Source organism: Periophthalmus magnuspinnatus, chromosome 13, assembly GCF_009829125.3.
Source record: "Periophthalmus magnuspinnatus isolate fPerMag1 chromosome 13, fPerMag1.2.pri, whole genome shotgun sequence".
Lineage (NCBI taxonomy): Eukaryota > Metazoa > Chordata > Actinopteri > Gobiiformes > Gobiidae > Periophthalmus > Periophthalmus magnuspinnatus.
This window is the reverse complement of record NC_047138.1, coordinates 4136743-4160457: the sequence shown is the minus strand read 5'-3', so window position 1 is coordinate 4160457 and position 23715 is coordinate 4136743. Positions and strand designations below refer to the sequence as shown.

Here is a 23715-nt window from a genome sequence, read left to right as displayed (position 1 = left end):
GTCAGCGCTCCGTGGTCCGATGACTCAAATATTTGCTTATTTCATAGGCTCAGGACAGATCCAGTTGTGGCAGTTCTTGCTGGAGCTCCTGTCGGACAGCGCCAACGCCGGCTGCATCACCTGGGAGGGCACCAACGGCGAGTTCAAGATGACCGACCCGGACGAGGTGGCGCGACGCTGGGGGGAGCGGAAGAGCAAACCAAATATGAACTACGATAAGCTGAGCCGTGCACTACGCTACTACTACGACAAAAACATCATGACCAAAGTGCATGGCAAACGCTACGCCTACAAGTTTGACTTTCACGGCATCGCACAGGCATTACAACCGCACCCCACCGAATCCTCCATGTACAAGTACCCGTCTGACCTGGCCTACGTGCCGTCCTACCACGCACACCAACAGAAGGTCAACTTCGTCTCCCCTCACCCGCCTTCTATGCCAGTCACTTCATCTAACTTTTTCGGACCCACTGCCCCGTACTGGAGCTCACCCACTGCAGGCATCTACCCCAACCCCAACGTCCCGCGGCACCCCAACACCCACGTGCCCTCCCATCTGGGCAGTTACTATTAAAACACCACCACTTCTTCTTCTTCTTCTTCTCCTTTATGCTGACCTGCACTCCAGATGATGACAATCCAATGATGTCGACAGGAGAGTTACGTCCTCCTGCCCTAAAGTGAAGGATTTTGAAGTTGTTTTTTACTTGTAAAGAACTTATAACTGGATGCAGCAGTCCAAAATGGAATACTACTTACTTATAAAAGACTGATTTGCCATGCCGCTGTGCCTTTTTCTTAAACCTACTGCACCTACAAGCTAAATCTCAAGCTGAAGCATGTGATGAGGTCTTGCTGTCAGACATAGGCCTGTGTGTTATGGGTCTTAATACATTTTCCATTACTATGTACATTATGCTTAGTACTGCATTAGCTCCTCTCCACTGTGGGCATCATGGATTCTGTTTCCGTCAAAGGCTTTTGACTCTTTTTTTCTCTTGAGGTCTGTCCACCTGTTTTTGTTTTATGTGATTTTTTTTTTTTTTTCATGGAGACATTTGTGTTGTCAATGTCATGAACTTTTCTCAGCACTGAATTTAGAAATTGGCAACTGGAATATGCCATTCATTTGATTTAATTTATCCTCCAAACTGGAAAGCTAGAGAGTCAGATGCTATAAGAAAGCGCTGTATGTGTAGTGGGCCTGGGTGAGCCTGTTGTGGACAGTTGACTCTGGTGCACTTAAAGCAAAGGCAAGATGTAATTGAAGCAATTTGCAACAATAATTCAGCCCAGGTCTGTTGTTTTCAGGGGCCACACACAGGCTCTGGCTGTGTTGCCTTTCAGCCATGCTGTCTCCAGATGTTTGTTTGCTCAGCCATGTCAGTATTAATGTGAATGTCTTCTGGTTTGTGAAACATGTGGCAGAAGTTTGCCCCAAAGTCAGATCAAAACCTGTCAGATGTTTTCATTTGAAGGAGCTAGCTGTATGAACACACAGTATTATAATCTTAATGAAGCTAAAAGCACTGTGTGGTTTTTTGAGATGCAGATGGTGAAGTGCCTTACAGTGCCAGTCCATTCGTGTTCTACCAGTGCCATACACAGGGAACAGGGCCTCGGCATTCAACGTTAGCGGTAATCTTATTAGACGAACAGACTGTGCCTTAGTGTTTGATCTGACAATGTGTGATTTAAAAGTGCACTCTGATGCTCTCGCTGTCCGTGTCTCTGAGTGTCAGCCATCGCAGTCAAACCAAACAGAAGTGTCATTTTTCTGTCGGGCTGGCTCCCAGTTTGCGTTTGAATGTTAGTTTCTCACTGATGTGGAGCCCAGTGAATGCAGATGAATCTGATGAAGGCTTTATCAGGATGTATCAGTATTACAAACATATCCATGTTCAGGTGTTCACAGCTGTATTTCTAAAGCGTATATCCAAGAATAGACACTTGAAAAGAAATGACTTTGGGCAAGGTTTATCAGAGCAAATCCATGAAGTATGAAGTGAAACCATTTCAGATTCGCAAACGCTGTGCGTTTGTCAGAAGTATTTTTATTATTATATGAGCATCAGTCAACTAGGCATTAAAGCAACTTACTGTATAAATTATGCAGAGTTATTTTCATATGTGACACAGTATTAAAAGTCATGAGAATTATTACGAGTTGACCTCGGTCAAAAATGACAACTTTTTGAGTCCATTTTTGCTAAGTTTGAGTAACATTTTAGGCGTTTTATATGTGTACATTTGGGCGACTCGTTTTGAAGTTCTTTTTTTCTCCTTCTAATATAATTTTTTTTTTTTTTTTTTCTGGAATTCCAGTTATTACACCTAAAGTGCATTTAGGAGCACAAGATATTTACTAGCATATTCCATACATGCTCCGAAGCTGAAGCTTTATGCATGATCATAAAGACACACCAGCCCAGAGCTCTGGACCAGGTAGATTATCAGGTATTATGCAACACAATCAATAAATATTCACAACATCTTTGGATTTTACTATAAGTTTAAATATTCTGTAAAATAAATATGTATTTTGTAGCATAAAGGGAAGATGTGCGGCATGTGCCTTTATCTTCCTTTTTCACCTGCAGTATTAATTAAAAGGGACTTGTGCTACTTCATATATGCAATGTAATTTGGATATTAAAGTATATTATGTAAATCTATATGTGTATAATTTACAAATAACCATGGGTAATTATTATTGTCATTCCTGAAATGTATGAAGTGATACCTTTTGAAAAAGGGATTTTGTATAGAAAAAATGTGACAAAATAAATGTTTTTACCTCTAATAGGGCTGTTTTTGTAGTTTTGAATATTCATACAATTCCGTACAGAGACGTGGACACAGACATGTCGGGCAGAGGTCATGTGACAGGTCATGTGACAGGTCATGTGACAGGTCATGTGACAGATCATGTGACAGGTCATGTGACAGGTCATGTGACAGGTCGGCCTGGAGCGTGTCCAGCTGTGCTGCTGCACTTGTTAAAGCAGAGTTCTGGTTTCATGTTGGGAGTGTTTTGGTAAACACACGGACGTGTGCTGTGGCTCTTATCTAATTCTCTGAGTGAGAGCTGTTTGGTGTGACATCTTCTCCTGTTTACAGAGATGAGCCTGGATAAGGGCTAGTACCTGTCACTATGATGCTCTGACCTTTTGCTAAGTCGTATGCAGTTTTAACGATGTGCGCAATGACACGCAACCCATGTTTTAATAAAAAACACTTTATTATAATGTATTTTTCCTGAGAACACATACAGAAACATACACGCAAACCATATTAACTCAAAGTGTTCAAAGTGTTGCTTCTCACAGTGTATTCTTAGAGACAGTCAGAGGCAGATCCCTGAGTCGACCTTCTGCTAGTGCCTCTGAGACTAAAGAGTTCAGTACTGTCCTGGTTCATGTCCCAGTCTCTCTCTGTGAGCACTACATACTACCATACATTATTAAGAAGGCACTTTATTTCCTCTTGCGCCATGGCTAAAGCGAGCTCCATTACTTGCCCTGTCCAGAATTATTCCGAATCAATTTGTTTATCTGTGTTTCCACAGTAACATTCAAGTACAATAGGTAAATATAGGGAATATTTCTTACAACCTTTTTCATTCATTCAAAATCTGCCTTTACCTTCAGCTTGCCTGACCCCTTTAACACAGGTTCTTGGTCAGCCAACAGTAACAGGTGTGGTTTTACATACAAATGCTGCACTACACAAAGACTGACTGAACCCCAGTCTTTTAACTGTGCTCAACACAAAAGAGTATGTATCAGGCATTTACATGTTTATGTAGAGACTCCTGAGGCCCTGCATTCGCAACACTCGCTTCAAAGAAGAGTCCTGGGTCTTCCTTTTTTTCACATTTTGGTGACATTCGGGGGGTCAGTTATATCTATAACCGCAAAGCCAGGGTTGTCATGTCCAGTTTTGGAGAAGTGGTGATGTCCCTTGATGTTGTGGAAGCAGTAGGCGCAGTGTGCGGTGGCCACAGGCACCACTTTGGAGAAGTTGGAGAAGTCCACTTTGTATTTGCTATCTTTGCTCCTTGATATAATGGGCAGGAAGTTGTATCCCCACATGATCTCCTGAGGGATGAAGGAGGTGCGTACCTGACAGGACGAGCTGGTGGACTCCGCTGTCCCGTCCAGGAAAACCACCAGCTCAAACTCCTGTTTGTGGAGTGTGTCCACAGCCATTTCAAAGAAGGGGCTGCTCTTGTCTATGATGTGGTACAGTGTCAGAGGACACACAAAGAACAGGTTGTCTTTGCCTGTTTCCATCATGAAGTCGATGTTGACCTGGTGCATGATGAGCGTCTCTCCATCCGGAGTGTTCCTGGTGCGCAGTAGTTTTCCGTAGATCTGGCTCCCGATCATCAGGGACTTCCGCAGGTTGGCCACTCGGATGGACAGGCACAGAGAGCCGTTCCTAGGGCTGATCACCGCCATCTCACTGAAGGTGATGGTCTTGGCTCTCTTTTTGGGTGAAGAGATCTTGGACATAATGACTCCACACATGAAACAGTTAATGATGGCTCCAATCAGGGACTGGATGATGATAAAAGCCACTGCCCCGGGGCAGTTTGGGGTGATGGCTCTCCCACCATAACCAATAGTGGTCTGTGTTTCCAGTGAGTACAGGAAGGCTGTGGTCAGGCCGACTACATGGTCCACACAGGGGGTGTGGTCTTCAGGAGGATTCTGCCAGGTCAAGTCTCCATTATCACGAGCAATCCAGTACCAGATCAAGCTAAAGATGAACCAACTCAAGGTGAATGAAGCGATGAAGCCGAGCAGAACAAAACGCCACCTGATCTCGACTACGGTGGTCCAAAAATCAGCCAGAAAGGACAAGTGTTTTCTGTACATGATGTTCCCATATTCAATGTTGCAGCGTCCATCTTTAGTTACGAGTCTGGTTCTGCGGATTCTGCGCTCAGCCAGGTAGTCCTGGAGACGCTGGAGCAGTGAGCCACACATCTTAACTCCAACACCTAACAAAACATTTCAGGTTTATAGTCAGTGTGCTTTTTCATCTGTAGCAGAACTGCAAGAAATATAGACACAAGAATGATAGAGGGATAACCCTGTATATCACACGGACCTCCTCCAGGCTTAAAGCTATTTCAAAACTCAGATATACACTTACAAATTCAAATAAAAAGATATTTCTACTTAATCTGCCTTGTTCTTTTATAATCGTCTGCATTATTCCGTTTAAAAGTGTTAATAACGTTCAAGGTTAGAGCAGGTATGTCAGCAAGTGTTCATTGTGTAACAAGATATCTGTGTAAAAACAAGAAACACACAGTGGTAATTAAAGGTGCTGAGTTTCGCTGGATGTTGATTCACTTACTAGTATTTCAGAAAGTAAAAATCTTACAAACTTCTCAAGGAATTAAATGGAATGTTTTATTAATGCGGCACATTCCTGAAATTTGTATTAGGTTATGGGTTCAGTCGCAAGATAAAACTGATTTATCTCCATGATCTGATAAACTTTCTTACAGATAAAAGTAGTGGACTCACCTGTTTATGTCCACAGATGTGAGAATAGAGACAAATCCAGCGTGTGATCAGCGTCCTGTGCCACCTGTGTCACAAATGAGATGATTTTTAGGTGTGTCCTCCTCCCGTCTGCCGTCACGGAGACACCGCGCTGCTTATATATTCTACTACTGCTGCTAGAATTAACCAGGTGATGTTTACACCCACAGACGCATGTAGTACCTCTGCCTTCCCCCTCCCCCGCCACCTCCTCCTCTGTTTACCCCACACGCGCCTGGCACGAGAGGTCGAGCTGACTCTATCCCGTATCTCTATGGGCATTCCTTCAGATCCACTGTTTGGACTTTACACCTGCTTCTATTTTCATGTGCCACTTATAGAAGTTTCCATAAACAGTCAATTTGTCTGAATTAATCGTAGTTATCATTTCGCTTGTGTCTGGGTCTGTGCATGTCGATAACAAATAGTGCAAGTTGTGTATTGTAGACACAGACGATTGTGGGGATGATGTTGTACATAGAAGCAACTGGTGCGTCTAGAAATATTCAGAGACGTTTTTTTTTAAGGCTTCATGCAGTTATTTATTAGATGCATGCTTTTTTGAGCCATTAAAATGCAATTTGTAGTCGGTCTGTAGTCAAATATCTAAAGGTGAGTTTATTAGTTTGACGTAAAATGATATAATTACAACAATGCCGTCTAAGAACATAATAGTTCTCATTTCATTGTCGCCTCCGGTTTGAAAGGCTTTTACTAACGGTATTGACTCTGCACAGACACAAAGATGTTCTAGATCCAAACAGATAGGCCACAACAGAAATACAGAGATGTACAAAGATAAACCGTATAGTGAAGAGTCATGTTTCAAGCCTTTCTCTAAATCCCAGAAAAAACAGAGGGATTAACTTGCACTTTGTTCCTTATTTTACTACAAATGTCACTCAAAGCATTCATATCTGTTGTGAAATGCAGATTGCAGTGGTATGTAAAGGATCTGCCTGTTATTTTATTTACTCAAAACTATAGAAAATGGAAGGGTAGGAAAATATTAGTACTGAATTAGAGTGTTTCAGACAATCAAACGTGCCCACAACAGTCTAGTTAATTTGTATTATTGTGTTTAACTGATAATGTTAATGATAAACTGTTTGTCTCATGATGTAATTGTAATGAAATGTGTGTTTTATTGTGTGTTCACCTGCACATGCAAAGTAGAACTCACTAAATCTGGTACAAATCATCTCGTATTTTGTTAGATTATTGAATTTGTACACGGTCCCTGACAAAAAAAGAGTAAAGAAAGACAGAAATTATGAGGTTTTATGCAAAATACCTTGACAGCAATTTGACCAAATCAGGTCATTAGGTCACAGGTCATAGGAAAAGTAAAGAAAGTGGACATTATGGAAAACTGACCTATTTTAAGTGCACAAAACAATGGTGGTGCAATAGTGCTGCAATGCTGGTAAGAATTGAGTCAGGAAGAAAATATGAGTCTTGCACTCAGCCAAAATTGGATAGAGAAAATGAGTCCCTGAAGTAATCAAATAATCAAAGTAGATTTTAAATAAGTAAAATGTTGACCTTGTTGAAAATGGGAGTTGGAGTGTTGTTGGGTAATTGGTATGCGTTTGAAGTGTTCTACTGAAATACACGTTGAAATGTAAGTGTTTTCTCTTCTTTTTACTGCTAAACACTCAATAATAGTCGTGTAAAAATGAAGTATGGCTTAGCGTCCGAAGAATAAGTCTTTAATAAGCACATATTTAGTGATTAGTGCAGACAAAGGCCGTCTCCCTCTGACGACTGCAGCCCATTCATATTCACGGGAGGTTTCACTGACGGTTTCTGTCACTCAGCTTCAGAGGCCAGGGCCGTGACTGTGGGAGAGAGTTATGACACCGACAGCACAACTACACCAGCATCACAGCGCTGTAATGAAGCAGAGTACGTGCTAAAGCAGTATTATCTGAGCGTTCACAAATGACACATGTATCAGGACTGACTCAGGCGGTTACTACCTAAAAATATGTGAATTTGTGACTGGAGAGATTATTAAGTCACCACCATGAAGCATTTGATTAAGTTCTTTTTGTATTCAGTCTTTTTCATGCTTTATTGAGTCTGATTAAGGTACAGTCATTACAAAGTGCAGTACCAATAAGGGATAGTGCACTAAGTAAATAATGATATTGTTGGGAGGATTGCAGGTGCAGTGGAACATACATGTAGTGCGGAGTCAGTGCAGCTGCTGGGTTCTGCTGGCTCATCCTGTCAAGCGTCATTCATATTCCACATCCATCACTCGGGTGTGAAAATGGCAGCGTCCGAAATGCCAGCCTCTGCAAACATGCTTGTACAGCAGTAACCTTGTGTGAGAGGCAACAGGAAAGACAGGACAAAGAGAGAAGAGGAGCGATCCCTGAATAATGACCCCTGACAAAGAGAAAGTGCTCAAACCCTGACGGAAAAATACAAGAGGCTGTTGGTCTTGACCCCTGCACAGGAATAACCTGAAATGGTAAATCCAGTATTGATGCCTTTATGTGGTTTATGCACATATCAATACATATGTATGAGGACGGGATGTGGGGCTTCAAGAGGGGGGGGGCATTCCACTGTCAACCAAAAATGATGAATAAAAAATACTTCATTATGGAGCGCATTTACTGACATGGAGAAAAAAAATGTATCTCATGACCTGACATACCTTGCTGTACTTAATGAAATGTTAAACATTCAGCAGATGCTTTGTGTGCTGTTGTCTATTAAACTCTTTTACCTGACATGACCCTCTGGCTTCTACAAAGGCACGGCTAAAAACAACAACAGTTTCAAAGAGTCAGGGTTAAAGGCTGAAGGCGTTTCAGCTTTTATCAAAAAGGATCATTTTCACCAACCAACAACATACGGCTGTTTACTATTAAACACAAAAGAAACACATGTGTCACATGGACAGTTTCTCACCAAACTTAACACATACTGTGTTTTCTGACCATACATTGCCCGGAGTATAGGTCGCACCAGCCAAAAATGCATAATAATGAAGAAAAAACATATATAAGTCGCACTGGACTATAAGTCACATTTTGGGGGAAATTTATTTTATAAAATCTGAGCCCAAGAACAGACATTTTATCTTTAAAGTCAAGTTATAATAAAGACAATAAAATGTGGAACAACAGGCTGAATATCAGTACATCACACTAACGTAACACATTTATATTTATTCAGCTGCATGAAGCACAGACAGAACTGAACACGTGTCTGGTTTGTTAACGTAAGATATTAACAGTTAATCAGATAAATAAAGCAGAAAAAACAAGCAACAAGTTTACTCTGGATCTCACTCCAAATCAATAAATACATTGAATTCTTCATCCTCGGTGTCACTTCTGAACAACTTCACCAACTCCAGAGGAAGATGAAGCGCCTCGTCCTCTTCTGTGTGGCTCATCAGACTCAGCACAATATGATTTTCTTTTAGGAGTTATTTTTGTTCAGTCTTTCTCAGATGTCTTTTAAATTATCGTAGTGTTGGTACAGGAGGAGTAGATACTGGTACACAGATTATATATTTTAATAATTTCACATGTAAGTCGCACCTGAGTATAAGTCGCATCACGGACAAACTATGAAAAAAGTGTGACTTATGGTCCAGAAAATATGGTAATAGAATATAATCATGACAGTACTTTTTACTTTCACTTTAACTATCAATCTCTGTATTTTTTGGGGAAAGCAACACATATTCCAGTTTACAGCCTGGAACATGTATTTGACATTGATGCTACGACATTACACGTTTAAACAGTCAAATGTACAATAAACAAAGACAACATTATATCAAAAAAGGTATATTTGACATACATATATATCTGAACAATGTCACAACTTCCAGCTGCAATTCCACTTTCGACCTTTCAGTATCTTTGTTTTTCTGTGGGTAAAAAACACGTAATTTTCAACAAATTTTGCAGCTATGGCTTAGAAACGTGTGTAGTTTATTCACCCACTTCTTCCAGCTGGATACACCTCCTCCCATGTTCATCCAGTCTTAGTATATTGTCAATATTTAATCATAGGCGTATCTTTAATGGCTGCCTTAACATACATATTGGGATTTCCTTTGACATTTGAGTGCAAAGGAAGAAAGAAATGTGTGACTGTGGACGTAAATTATGCATCCCCACATAACAAGGCCAGGGATGAGTGTACTGTAGATTTTTACACTCTCAATTCATAATTTAAAGTGTAATAAATGGTTTCCTCTCTGCTTAAAAACTAAAATTTCAGGACAAAATTAAATCAACCTTCCAATCTTACGTGAATGTCTGTGAGAAAATGTGTCGTACCGTTTACTTGACTAGCTTTCTCAGATACACAGATTTGAATAATTTATATGGGGTTTTTTTTTCCACTACTAGCAGTTTTTCATAGTTTTACACCTTGTTAAACATTCGGTTGGTTGAATGTTTTACGCTGCAGGACTCAGAGTACTACACAAGGAGCTGCTCTACCTCCGTCAGTGTGCGTTTGTGTCGTTCTGCTGCGTCTTGTGACATGGGCTATTACAACGCAGTTTATCACAATGCCATAAGTGGTGACAAGGAGATCAGTCAGGACTAATGAAGGCTGGGAGGAGCTCAGATAAAGAGATTTGGGTGAAAATGAGGATATGAGCTGAGGGTGGAGCATCACGCTAAAGATGAAACCGTTTTGAATACTTTTTTTTTTCTCAAGTTGGTGATTTAATGCTCATTATCTTTGTCGTGCAAGTTCCTGCTGCTATTTTTTAAAGAAAATTGGAAAATGCAATTGTCAAGATCCCAGTTTGTGTTTTCTGTCCTGTCTTCGGCCCTCCCTTCTGTGCCTGGAACTGGGAGGAGACTCTTGCACCACCCGCTAACGTACTTGCCTCCACCTCTGAAGTACAAAGCGACCGAGGATCCTACACACATCGGCCTTGTCCCAGTTCAACAAATGCACACTTCTAAGTACAGTTTGAAGTATCCGGCTGACGAAGGGTACTCCTCCTACACCACGGACTGTACTTCAACCGCTGTCTGTGCGCTTACATTACGTCGCTTACGTTACATCGCCTAGCAACTTTGACGGCTGCTGACTCATGACCAAACTGTGTAAAATGGACACTGAAATAACTACAGTTTAATTTTTTTAATTCTTTATTATTTCATAGAAGAAGAGTCAAGGTGTCATGTTAGCAGCCATTTATTTCTGTTTATATTAAATGAACTAAGGAATTAATCTTTCCCTTTGAATATCAATAGGCAAATATAACATTCTAGGTGTTTTCTTTCCAATTGTAGTTAGTATTACATAAGTTTAAGAAAATATACCTTGTTTCTCCCGTAGAAGAAGTCACGCGCGGTGCATGATGGGATACAGCAGTGCGCGAAGTCTGCTCAAATGAAACGCAGGGCACATTTGTCACGTGCAGGAAATGGGACAGGCCTTGTTGTGCCGAAAGTTACGTAAGCGCCCTTCAGTGCACCCAACGAAGTGTGGATTTGGCGAATCGGGACACGATCGTCGCCAGATCGTCAGTGTATCCTCCGTGGTACAGTTTCTGCTTGGCCTGTCTGTTTTTTTGTTTTGTTTTTGTGGTTATGGTCATCGTACTCAGTTGTTGTTTCTCGTTTTCCTTGAACTCACCTTGCACCTCCACCTCCGACCCGGCTTTCCTACTACCCGCTCCTCCAACCAGCATTTACATCCTTTTGTTTTGTAATAAACTCTGTTAAACCTTACTCCAAGTCTGTATCTTTGATCTCCCAGATGTTACGACAACAATGTACAGTACTTCCAAGTGCAGGTAAGGTAGTACTGATGGAAAAATACTGGAAGCTGTAGGTTGAGCTCCATGGGATATCCTGAAATGGTAATACCTTTGTGCGGTATGTGCATATCAATACATATGAATGGGATCTGGGCTCTAGCGAAAGGTCATGGGGAAATTCCAGTGCTAAATCTGAATCTGAACTCCCTCAAATTCTAAAATCTATCTCAGTTACTGACATTCAAAATATATCCAGTGCACCTGTATGTATTTCTTGGCGTACTTAAGTGTTTACCAGACGTATTTTGTCTAAAACCTTATACCATAGATGACCCAGGACACATTAAATACCAACCATTACATAATAAATATTCATAACGTGCTAAAAATCTGTGTTGCTGCACTCCAAAGCCTACATTGGCCCCTGCGTTACCTTGTACATGTAAGGACAGCATACCCCCAGTAAGTATTAATAAAAAGGACATTTGCTGTTAACCCTTCACCTCTCCACGCCCCCATAGGACAGGCCAGTGCGCTCTTTTTCATTACTGACCTCTGAATCAGCCGTGCTTCACCACACTATTGACCGCAGGATGCTCTGGACAGCCACTGCAGCACTGGTCTCTTCTCATTACTCCCCGCCGTTACAAATCAATCAATTATTCACCACATATATTTCCGTTACAGTGTGTACACATGGATTTTGTACTTTTAAGACAGTGGGGTACAGAGAAATGCATATGCTACTTGTTAATGTGAAGAAAAAGACTAAGAATAGCTGGTTCCTGCTGTGATGGGAACATACAGATCTCTTTAGTTCATATGGAAATGCCTCGAGTGTTGAATAATAAATCAGCCCCTAAGCATGCTGTTGGATCCTCCATACTGGAAAGATTAAGAGGAGGTTTTGTGTTGGTTTAGATATTCTATCCAAGGCGATGTCCTGGTAAAGCTCCATTTGTGTAATCTCAAATAAAAAAAAAAAAAAAAAAAAAAAAAAAAATCTAAACAAAAGTCCAAAACAAAAATAAAGGTATTAAATATATACAATATTTTCTGGGCTATAAGTTGTACTTTTTATAGTTTGGCCTGGGGTGCTACTTATACTCAGATGTTATTTATATGTGAATTTTTATTTTATTTTTTTCTTAATTATCATGCATTTTTTCACTGGTGCAACTTATACTCAGATGCAATTTATATGTGATTTTTATTTATTATTATTTTTTCATTATTATGCATTTTTTGGCTAGTGCAACTTATACTCAGATTCGATTTATAATCCGGAAAATACGGTAAATAAATATGCATTTTAAATAATTTACAATTTTATGGATACTTTCATTAAATATATTGTGTCTTTTTTACACCTAAATATGTCAAATGAAATATTTTTTTTAGTGGATTAAACAATGTGTAATTTTGGGCCAGAAACAGGAAGATAATTTATTCACTACACAAAAATATTAGCCGATATTATTATTCTTGAATGCCATTGAAGTCACATGACACTTTTAAACCGTTTTAACACAAACTCCAGTGTTACTTCTGTTTGTAATGAGCCCTTTTTGAAATAATTCCTGTGTTATTATTGCATTTATTATTGTATGAGATTATTATGCGACACGTGGTAGCACAGTGGAGCATCTCTGATCAATAATGATGTAATCTCCAGGGGAACAGCGCGACAAAAGGAGTCTATATAGTGCACACCGGACGCAGGGACTTTCATAATGAACCCCGTCATGTCAGGAGCATGGTCTGGGATTAGCACCAGCGTCCCGGGAATGTGTCTCTAAACCTCGCCTGCTTGCGGTCACGTCCCAGGTTCCTCATTACAGAAGCCTGGGGTCTTCATGTTTCATAATGTCCCATCTCAGGTCTGGACGGCACAGAGGCCTCGCTCTGCCCACATAATCTCTCAGGAGAGTTTTTTTTTTTTTCTATCGCTCTCTTTCCTCACTGGGTTAGAATGTGTAGACTATGTTATACTTTTTGTATTTCAATAAACGTTCACTGTGTAACGTTTCTGGTTGAGGGTCTGTTGCCTGCTTGTTTCCACGGAGATGTTATTGCTTTGACAATATGGCATTAAGCTTATTTATCTCTGTAGCCACCAGGCCTAATCAGGAGTCAGATCTGTGGAGAGGTGGTCCCTGCATGTTTCTAAAGCTTTTACTAAATGTTATTGAATGAATGCAAGTGAAATATATTAATGCCATACTGCGGACAGTTTTTGGCAAAGATATAACATCTCCATGGAGACAAGCAGGTGGCAGTAACACTTTATAATAGCTGCACTTTAATTAACCTTCAGAATTAACGAATTGCTTATTTAAAAGATATTCATGCATTGTAAGTAGTTAATTAATACCCTAACTCCAAACCCGGATTCTTCTGACCCGGACCCTCCTAACCCAGACCGTCCTAACCCAAACCTTTCTAACCCCGATCCTTCTAACCCGGACCCTCCTAACATGGACCCTCCTAACCCGAACCCTCTTCAACCAGACCCTCTTAACCTGGACCCTCATAACCCAAAGCCTTCCAACTTGGACCCTCCAAACCCGGACCAGCTTAACCCCGACCCTCCTAATCCGAACCCTTCTAATCCGGACCCTCCTAATACTAACCCTCCTAACCCGGAACCTCGTAACCTTAACCCGGACCCACCTAACTTGGATCCTCCAAACCCGCACCCTTTTAACCCAGACCCTCGTAACCCGGACCTTCCTAACCCTAACTCCAAACCCGGACCCTCCTAACTCACACCCGGACTCTCATAACCCAGACCCTCTTAACTCGGACCCCTCTAGCCTGAATCCTTCTTAATAAACCATTCAATCATAACACATAAAGTCTTAGTTCATGCTTTATTAAGACAAATTCAGGTGTAGTATCATAAAGTACACAAAAACATCTGAGCTAGCTGCATGTAACATCAACATTAGCTACATGTATCTGCACCATTAGCCACAAAACAATCCATAGATTTCAGTAATGTGGAAGTGCAGCCCCGTCATGATGAAGACGTATCACAGCGAGCGCAGAGGAGCACATCTGAGCTCTCCTCCCCCTCTTATCACTGCACTCATCCCTCTGAGTCGTGTGCCAGCTCTCACGGCCCCTCCCCTTTCCGCGTAAAGGAGTCTCCAGTCGATTCCTCTCAGATAATATCTCAAAGCCATGAAGAAGAAGCGGCTCATCGTCGCCTCCTCTGTCCGCTTGTGTAAGAGCACTTATCGCATGCATTGATCCCACACTAATCGCTGTTACTAAAGAGGAGGCGTGCTCTGCTGAAAACAAACACTTCTAAAGAAAAGGATATTACAATGATGGATAATGATATTGTTAAATCATATTAGGTAGCGTGTCCCACTTGTTATTGATGCCGCACGAATAGTATAAAAACTTTGAGTAACGTGAAAAAAAAACATGTTTTTTTGGGGTTGTAATGTCAACACGTTTTGTTATTCCAACCCTTCTCTGTGCGACATAATTGATAAAAATCGAAAACCGTTTGACTGTTATCTACACGCTCGCTGTCTCTCGCTCCGTCTCAACCCGTGACCTCTGTTGTTGTGTCCTTGAGCAAGACACTGTACATGTTTGATCACTTTAAATGTGGTTTTCTACACAGCAACAAGGCGGAAAGCGCGTCCACCCGCCAATACAATCAGTGCGCGTTTCATTGTGGCCTTGAGCAAGACACTTTCACCGATCGTTCCCACGTGTGAGTGATTAGCGTTGGTCAGAGGGGTTGACGGTGCAGATCAGTCAGTCGACCCACCACCGCGATAGATAAATGAATATTGCAACAGAAAGTAGTTTCAGTGTAGACCGGCGCTAAATCTAAGGACTTATTTCTGTTTTGGCTTTTTTGTTGCCACTTTTAACCGTATTTCTCCAAGAGCGCAGTGATTTTCATATTGATTTTGTCGTTCGTTTTGGGCCAGATGAAGCAGCCATCTTTTGTTTCTTGGAGTGTGGCCTTTGCATATTAAAGGCACATTTCACTTTGAACTATTGGACTAATTAACTTTTTCAACCGCGCGCTAACGTGTTCACGGACGGCGGTTTTGACTGACGTAGTGTTATTATAACGCTGTACTACTACCCGTTCATTATACTACAAATGTTACATAAACCAATCACTGCCGCCCATTATTAAACTACATCACAGAACCTTTTCGCGAAGCGGCTCTTGACTTTTTTCCAACTCTTCACAGAAATAGAACGCCAGGTCAAAATGTCTCTCTGTGTTCCTGTCCTTATCTCGTCGCTCATCTTTTATACACACACTTTGTAGTATCTTGATTTTGCCTTGCTGTCCTCCTCCCCTCCAGCCTTATCTTGCTATCTCTTGCTTTTCACACCCCAGGGCTTTCTCTTCAACTGCAGTTTTAGTGCAATTGATTGTAGTACAGTGCACCTTACAATCCTTCTTCCCGTGTTTGCACCAGAGCATAAATCACCACATACCCCCTTGCATCCTGCTTCCCATTGGCTCTTTGGATATTTCTTCTTACTCTACCCTTTTGCTGCAATAGTAAAACAAGCCATGCGGTTAGACGTTTAAATTACACTTGCGTACACCGTTCACGCGCTCATGAACTGTCCAGATACTCGTACTTGAATTTATGTGTCTTAACAAACGGGCAAATGCTGGAAAAGACAAAAGCTCTGATGCATGTTTGAAAATGAGAAGAAACCAAGAGACAGCAGATGCAAATTTACATCCCTCTCTCTCTCTGCTCTCCTCTCCTCTTTCTCTCTCCTCTCTCTCTCTTTCCTCCTCCTCCTCCTCCTCAGACTCACATACACAGACATGCATTGGCAGACCCCCCTCTTGCTGGAGTGCATCGGGAGCTGTGCTGGTGACTATAGCAGCAGCAGCAGCAGCAGCAGAAAGGGAAGACGCTGTGTGGCTAAAGGATAGAGAGAGGAGAGCTGGAGGAGGAGGAGGATTGTTGTTGAACGAACCACGCGGGGGGAAAAGAGTGCGCAGTCCTGGGCAATGCCTCGGAGGGAGCCTGCAAGCTACACTGAACTGAAGGTAGGCAGTAAGCACAGAGAGGAGGGACAGATAGACGGCTAAAATATAAGAGGTTTTGCGAGGGATGCTGTGTTCAAATGCTTCAAACGATGCTGCATGCTGTGGTTGTGTTTATATTATCCAATTTCCATCTCGATTACCTAATACCTAACTGAGATGTGCGTTCAAACTGGAATCTTTAAAATGACCGAATCAAACTTCCAAGCTTGGTATTGTTCTAATAATAGGTATAGAACATTGTCTAGCATCTCCAGTGAGGCTTGAGTTGGAAAATCCGTTGAATTGGCGTTGTAAATCCCGACAAACACTAGTGCCGTTAATGCCATGTGGCGCGCTTTAGTTCTCACGGCAATGCAGGAGTTTTCACAAGCGCAGCGTGAGTAAAGTCATCAATACAAGTGAGGATCATCAAAGTGCTAAGCCGAAAAAGCCACGCAGGGATGTCAAGGTGCTGACGAAAGCGCGAGATAGTACGTGTTTTACCCTTTGGACACATGAATATTACAGCACATACCAAAGCATTGAGAGAAAATCACTTCTATCGATTCCCTTGACACAGTCTCTGCTGGGTGAGGATTAGGTTTGCTTGGTTTACCGCCTGATGTACAGTAGCGTTAGTAGCTCCGGTTCATCGCACACTGCAGGATCTTAAGAGGAGCTGCTTTAAAACTTTGATGACAATGCAGTGGGTTTAAACTTTACATCGGTCGGGTCAATTCAAGTGTTTCCCCGTCACATTGTAAGATTCTGACTTAAAACAACAACAGATATGACTATTTACTACTTGCATTGCATAACAAACACTATTACATAATTTGAACAGCGTCTCGTCTTGTTGGTGGGAAATTATCGCCCTGCGTTAGAAGCGAAGTACGTCTGTGAGGAACCAAGACGTGTAACTTTTTAATTAAACATCTTGCGTTACATAACAAAGGGATGACTGACATTGAAATACTGGACTAATATTAGGCTTGAAGGAAAAGATGAGTTTGTATTTTACCTGTATGATTATTCACTGTTTTATTTTGCACCACATCTACAAAGCGACTTCCTAGTTTGTGTGTGTTGTCAACTTTTTTTTTCTGATTTTGATATGGTCTAATTTAGATCTGAAATGCTTTGAGCACCTGGCAACGTAGCAATTTGAAACACTTTGTAATAGTCGGCAGTCGCACACTCGTAAAGCTTCTGCGGCAGGAGAAAGCACAAACAGACGAACACAAAGATGTCCTTTCCGACGGACGCCCTTTGACCTTATCTATAGCTCCACATTGTTTCTGTATAAGTATCCATTGATATCTCCTTCAGGCTGCCGTACTATCCGCTGTCATCTTCCTAACAAGTGGCCAGCGCTCGGGGCAAAGGGCAGATGTAGCGCTCAGCTCCCTCTAAGGAGCCTCTCTGAAGAAGACACTCTGCAAATAATTAATTGGATGTGTTTATTTAGTCAAAGAGCGCGTGTCTCCAGGGGCGTTCGGAGAGCTCCCGTTTTCAAGCACATCCACGTTCTGTGATACCGCAGAGCCACAGTTGTGTCAAAAGTGAAGTCAGGCATGAAGTTTTTTTTTTTTACCCTGGTATTTATTGCCCTAGAAAATGAATGTGTATGTCTGATAGAAGGGAAAAAAACAGATAAAAGCCATGTTTAAATGTCATTGAAGGCTTGCGGTTTACTCAGCGCTTTCAAAACTTAAATGTATTGTTAGATTTCCCCTTGATAAAATTTCAATTATCTCTCAAAACTCTACCTTTGTAAAGCAGCTGATCAGCCTCTTCACTTGACTTACTCACCACGCTACTGTAGTGCATTCTACTAATACCTTTTGTATAATTCAGAGTCCTCGTTCTCCGGCAGATACGCACATGAATACAATTGAATCGCTCCATAGCATTTGCATATAAGGGTGAGCAGCATACGCAATTTTCCAAACCCTCAGTGGATTTTTTTCAGTTTATGCCCCTGTAAATCTTTAGCCGTGCGTTTTTTTCCACCCCGGAGTAACGCTTAATGTATATCAAAGTGTAAGCTACAGTGTTGAGCTATCAGATTCATTTGTGTGGCCACGCGATGCCTGTAGTAGTAGTAGTAATAGTAGTAGTGTTTTTTTTTGTTTTTTTTTCCTGTGTCATCGATTAAGTTGATGCCAGAGCCTTGCACATATGTCGCACAGCCCTAGCGTTTGTGTACCGTAGACCAGTCTTTTAAATCTAACCCCTTTGTTCTTTGTTTGTCCACTGCACCTATGCTCGCACAAAACATGAAAGCCCACAGGCGCCTGCACAAACATCTAACATGAGCCATCCTGAATAAGAGATAAAGAGGGGAACAATACCCCTCATACCCTCTGTTGTTTCACGTGAGAGCGACGCACACTTCAGGATCAGCGGGAACAAAGGGTCTGATTGTGGCACCGAAGACTATTGTTACCGGGAAAAAATACAGCATGCGTATACTTTCCCAAACGTTTAACACTATAGCTTACAGTTTTTTCTTTTAATTCCCTCGTGCAACAATTGTACAGTGATTTACAACACAAGTAGCGTATTGTATGTCATTATAAGAATAGAAATAATAATAACAATCACTTTATTTGGCTGTAAAATTAGTATTAGCTTGGAGTGAAAAAGGGTAGGACTCGATTTTAACTAACCCAAAGTAAAGTAAATCCGATACAAGATGAATTACACGATGTAGGACACACAAAAATGATTGAAAACATAGCTGTGTGTTGTGTTACGGAGAGTTCTATAGGATCTACACTACTCACTATGAAAATGATCAGCTTTCGGATACTGTATGTCGCAGGAAAATAGAATAAAATCAATAAGGACAACTGATTCGTTTCCCTCATCTGGGAATGTGACACCACAACACTACAAATATAAATATGGAAAGTGCGGTAAGTCGTAGCTAAACCAGGTCAAAACCAGAAAAAAAAACTGTCTGCTTAGCCTTTTTAATTGGAGAGTAACAGTATTTCCCATGCCATAAAGCTACAATATAAAACGCAGCTCGTATTCAGATGGAGTGACAGAGAACGGGGATCTACATAATGGCCTGTATCCTTATCTGTCGGCTGCACCTTACTGTACATGAAATGAAAGTTGAACTGTGGCTGCTGCTCCGGGCTTAGCCTCTAGTGCTGGAGCTGCGTTCATGTTAAAGTCATTTCTGTAGAACAGGATCTTTCCCACAGTGAGGATCCCCTTTGTTAGCCATAGGTGCCACGAAATGCATTTATTCATGAGGAAGTTATACAAAATGACCTCTCGTATTTGTGTCAAAGTGTATATTTAGTAACGCATATCATCATAGCGCTCAGGTTTACAATAAAATGCGTATTTATTTAGTAAAAGTTAGACTTGGGTGAAGCAACTTTTGTTTTTCCAGGAATGGGACTAGGACAAATGTAAGGAAGTAACATTCTCTGCTCCGATATTGTTTAATACAAATAGGGGAAGCTAAATTAAAATAGTTAAAATCCTCCTTTCTTAGTTGTAGCACAGTGACTTATTGAGTAAAGTAAATAAAAGAATAGATCAACAGTTGTGTAAAGTTAAGGAAAAAACTGTCTCTTGCCAATCATCTGAGCAAGGCCAGCCGTAGCTTTCAGGAGGCCCTAAGCTGAATTTGTGTCTTCATTTCTGATGGATTTTAATGTGTTCCAGTTGCGACAGTGGGCTTACATTTCCATTATAAATTGTCCTTGCACTGGTGTAAACATATAGCTGCCCTCACCTCTGCCTGGCTATAGATAGATAGATATAAAACAAATGTAATTGTTTTAGAGGAATATTTAGCCTGCTGTAAACACACAAGCTCTGTGTCCAATAAAACTTGATATATTACTGCCATAACGACTGACAAGGGGACCAAAGAGACAGGACTCAGGGAACAGTTTAACAATGTTTATTTTACAGTTTTTAAATGTGCGAACGATGGTAGATTGATCAGATAATTGAGAGCGGGGTTGTTTTGCAGTAGTCCAGGAGTAGATCGTGGGCAGCGGGGTCAGAGACGAGGTGAGCTGGGTTGGAAGGTGGAAGGTTTGTAAGGGTTGTGGAGAGCTAGGTCGGAGTGGGGTCAGGTAGCGGGATCTAATGAGGAGCAAAAACAACTTAGAAACTTAGAAACGAGTAGCAAAATACAAAAACAAGAGACTGAGCCAACTACAGCTGTACCACTGTGGATACTCCGACAATCTGGTGCTGAGTGTCAGGTCCTGGCTCCTTTTGTCCTCCCCAGGTGCAGCTTGATTGGCAATTAGATGCAGGTGTGTGTGGGAGGAGCCTGAATCTCCACCCAGCTCCAGGCTCTGAAACAGAAGGGAGGAGGAAAACAGCACAAAAACACGAGGCAAACTGGGCTCTTGACAATTACATTTTCAGTCTAAATGTATGCGCTCTTGGGGGCCCTCTAGTGGCCTCTGGGCCCCTAAGCACCTGCTCAATCTGCTTATAGTCTGAACCGGCCCTGCATCTGAGAGTATGACATTATCTAACACCATATGGACATTTTTATTTAGCATTTCATTTAAATATACCCCACAAATGGACTTATAACACCTTATTAGTGTTAAATTTGTGTTATATTGTGGATTATAATGGCAGATATTTACATCATAAAACAAAATATCTGCGTTTTTACAATTAAACTGCAAATTTAAGCCTAGAATTCAGATTTGCCCACTTAAAATATATAATCAGGGAATTTTAACAACCCATTACCATTTTTAATTTTGAAATCCTGAGCCGAACGCCCTTCTGGACACTCAACACAATTGCCAATATGATTTCAAAATGCTTCTTTGTTAATTTGCCATTGAAGGCGTATGGACAGTGATAAAAGGAGCGTGACCCTGGGAGTGAAATTAATCTAGTCTGTTAAGTGGATTGCTCACATCACAGGAGGTGAAGGTGAAACTATAGTACCGCCGCTGCTTTATTATAGATGAAGGCACGGTCTGCGGATTACAAATCATACCGATTCGCAAAAGCAGGTCCATTTGTCACTGAACCTTTTAAAATTCACATTAACATCTGAATTATATTTGCATACATCTTTGTGTAAATAGACCGATCCCCTGCTGCAAAACTTCTCACATAAATGATTAGTGCATGGGATACAGTAAGATGAATAGCACCTTATGTTATGTTTGGATCTGAGATGTTTTAAGCTCTCACTGATCACACATCAAGCCTACACATCACCTCTGGGACGCACAACCTGGAACATTCACTGCTCATTATCTTATATAAACATGCACTGTAAAACCAGCTCCTAAAGTGTTACAGTATATCAGGGCTTGACACTCGAATAAAACTTTATCTGTGCTGCACTTTCATCACATTAACAACCTAACCCGTCTGAATACATTAACAAACAAACATTGTATTTCTTGTATATGGGGCTGCGGTGTCCTTGGGCAAGACACTTCAGCCGTGTTTGTGAATGATTGGGAGTCTAGCTTCTGTCAGTCTGCCCCAAAGCATCTTATTTCTCCATTTTAGGCTCTTTAGTAACATGTTTTTGTTAAGAATATTAAATGTATGATCAGGGCCGGCCTTAGCTTTCAGCAGAATGTGTCTCTGGGCCCCTCGGCAGTGGATGTACCTGGACTTAGCTATTGATAACTCACATTTGACAACGTTATGACTCTGCTTTCATCACTTTGACCAATTGTATTTGTATTTATATGAGCAAAAGACTGAAATATTTTAATCTAACTTATAAAACAGCCATTCAAAAATACCTCAGCACACTTCGGGGGTGTAAACACATTGATATTTTGTTATTATATATTACAAAAACACCCGAGCACTGTTTCTAGTATAATTGTACATATTATATTAATGTTTGGACTCTTGGGGGCCCTCTAGTGGCCTTGGGGCCCTGAGCAGCTGCTTAGTCTACTTATAGTCTGAACCCTGTGTATGATGATCAGAGGACGACAGTAGCTTAATTGTGCGTTTGTCCACTGACGCACAGGTTGGCGGCGCTATTCCAGCTTCTACAGATGAATCTTGTCGTACTGTCCATGGGCAAGACACTTAACCCACCTTGCCCCCAGCGTCTGCGTACACTATGTCTGTGAAAGGGTTTGAGTGTCTTGAAGATGGAAAAGCTCTAAATCAAAATGACCACTGACCATTTACCAAAATATAAAGAAAAACGTATGAAAATATGACGAAAAACAGCACTATGTAGCTCGTCTTCACGGAGATGTTATCGTTATGTTTGTTTGTCCTACAGTTTGGCACGTCCGACCTCCTCCCGACCACCACCACAAAAGTTCCAAAGTGCACTTTTAAAATGTATTTAGTTACAAAACTGGAAAGCGGCCAGTGCGCATAAACACCAAGCCCCGGTTATGTTATGTAATGGTGAAAATGTCATTGTCGGATATCCTACCGCAGAACGCTAATAACCTATTGAGTAAACAACCCCGAGGTGAGTTTTTTTAAAGCCTTTAATCTGATATAAAACTGCCCCCCCAATATGCTGACTCTGAGGAAGGCTCTCCTATGGGTGAGTCGGAGCACCCGGAGGAACATGTCCGGAATTCCAATCAAACCCATTTGACCTTTGCCTCTTCTCTATTGCGTTCTGTATGCATGTCCCCATCCTGCAGCCCCGCCCTCATCCTGCAACACTACTCCTCCTCCCATCCTCCATGCTCTCTGTCCTTTACAGTAAGGTGAACCCTGGCTTTAAAACGCCTCAGCATCTCCAAGCTTTGAGCATCTGTTGAGCAGTTTGCCTATGCAGGTTTAGTGCATGTACGTTAGGCAAAACTAGACTCCTGTCATATATTTTGCACATAATATAAAAGTGCAAGAAAATCATAACTTGTCTCTATGAAAACATGCTGGATTTCATCTTATTTTATGCTGTGTTACATAATTATCCAAGTTGTCCTGGTTTGCGCCCAGTTTAGTCCTAAAATAGACTTGGTTTGCTCCTAGATTAGTCCTGGTTTAGTCCTGATCTAGCGCAGGATCCGTTTCATATCAAGCTGAAGTTTAGTCCCAGATTATAAGTGTGTGGGAGTAAGTGTGACCGTGTGCTTAGTCATTGAGTTTTTTCCTTTACATTGTTTGCAGGAATCAAGCGCTTCCTCACACTGGTCTTATTTTATGAAGCTGCATTGAGCACAAAAGACAGAAGTTCAAACTTGCTGTCCCTGGACTTTTTTATAGCTGTTCAGATGAAGAAGTTGGTGAGATCAGGGCTGTAAATCACAGGCTGACAGTGACGGCTGATAGGACGAGGACGTGTCGGAGAGCGTGGCCACCCAGCCTCACACTCCTCCCCCCTCTGCTCTCTCCCTCTC

The 23715-nt window shown here is 41.4% G+C and overlaps 3 protein-coding genes across 5 annotated transcripts in view; 2 read left to right on the top strand and 1 right to left on the bottom strand.

Annotated features, from left to right (window-relative positions):
- The window catches only part of fli1 (Fli-1 proto-oncogene, ETS transcription factor), a 35772-nt gene extending 32966 nt beyond the window's left edge, over positions 1 to 2806 (top strand). For all 3 annotated transcript variants that reach the window (XM_033976807.2, XM_033976808.2, XM_033976809.2), the window contains one exon: positions 48 to 2806. In XM_033976807.2, coding sequence (XP_033832698.1) covers positions 48 to 577 — 530 coding nt within the window. In that variant the 3' untranslated portion in view covers positions 578 to 2806. The remainder of the gene's footprint in view (positions 1 to 47) is intronic.
- Positions 1020 to 5656, bottom strand: LOC117380357 (ATP-sensitive inward rectifier potassium channel 1-like). The gene is made up of 2 exons (XM_055226229.1): positions 5547 to 5656; positions 1020 to 5011 (listed from the first exon to the last, which is right to left on the bottom strand). Exon 2 carries the CDS (start codon positions 4995 to 4997, stop codon positions 3876 to 3878), a length of 1122 nt encoding a protein of 373 aa, XP_055082204.1. The 5' UTR covers positions 4998 to 5011; positions 5547 to 5656; the 3' UTR covers positions 1020 to 3875.
- A 10577-nt stretch (positions 5657 to 16233) lies between these two features.
- kcnj5 (potassium inwardly rectifying channel subfamily J member 5) overlaps positions 16234 to 23715 on the top strand; it is a 29942-nt gene continuing 22460 nt past the window's right edge. The window contains exon 1 of the mRNA XM_033977605.2: positions 16234 to 16381. The gene's annotated coding sequence lies outside the window, so the exon portion shown is untranslated. The remainder of the gene's footprint in view (positions 16382 to 23715) is intronic.

Coding starts and splice junctions, on each gene's coding strand:
- LOC117380357 (XM_055226229.1), bottom strand. CDS start 4,997: ATGTGTGGCTCACTGCTCCAGCGTCTCCAGGACTACCTGGCTGAGCGC.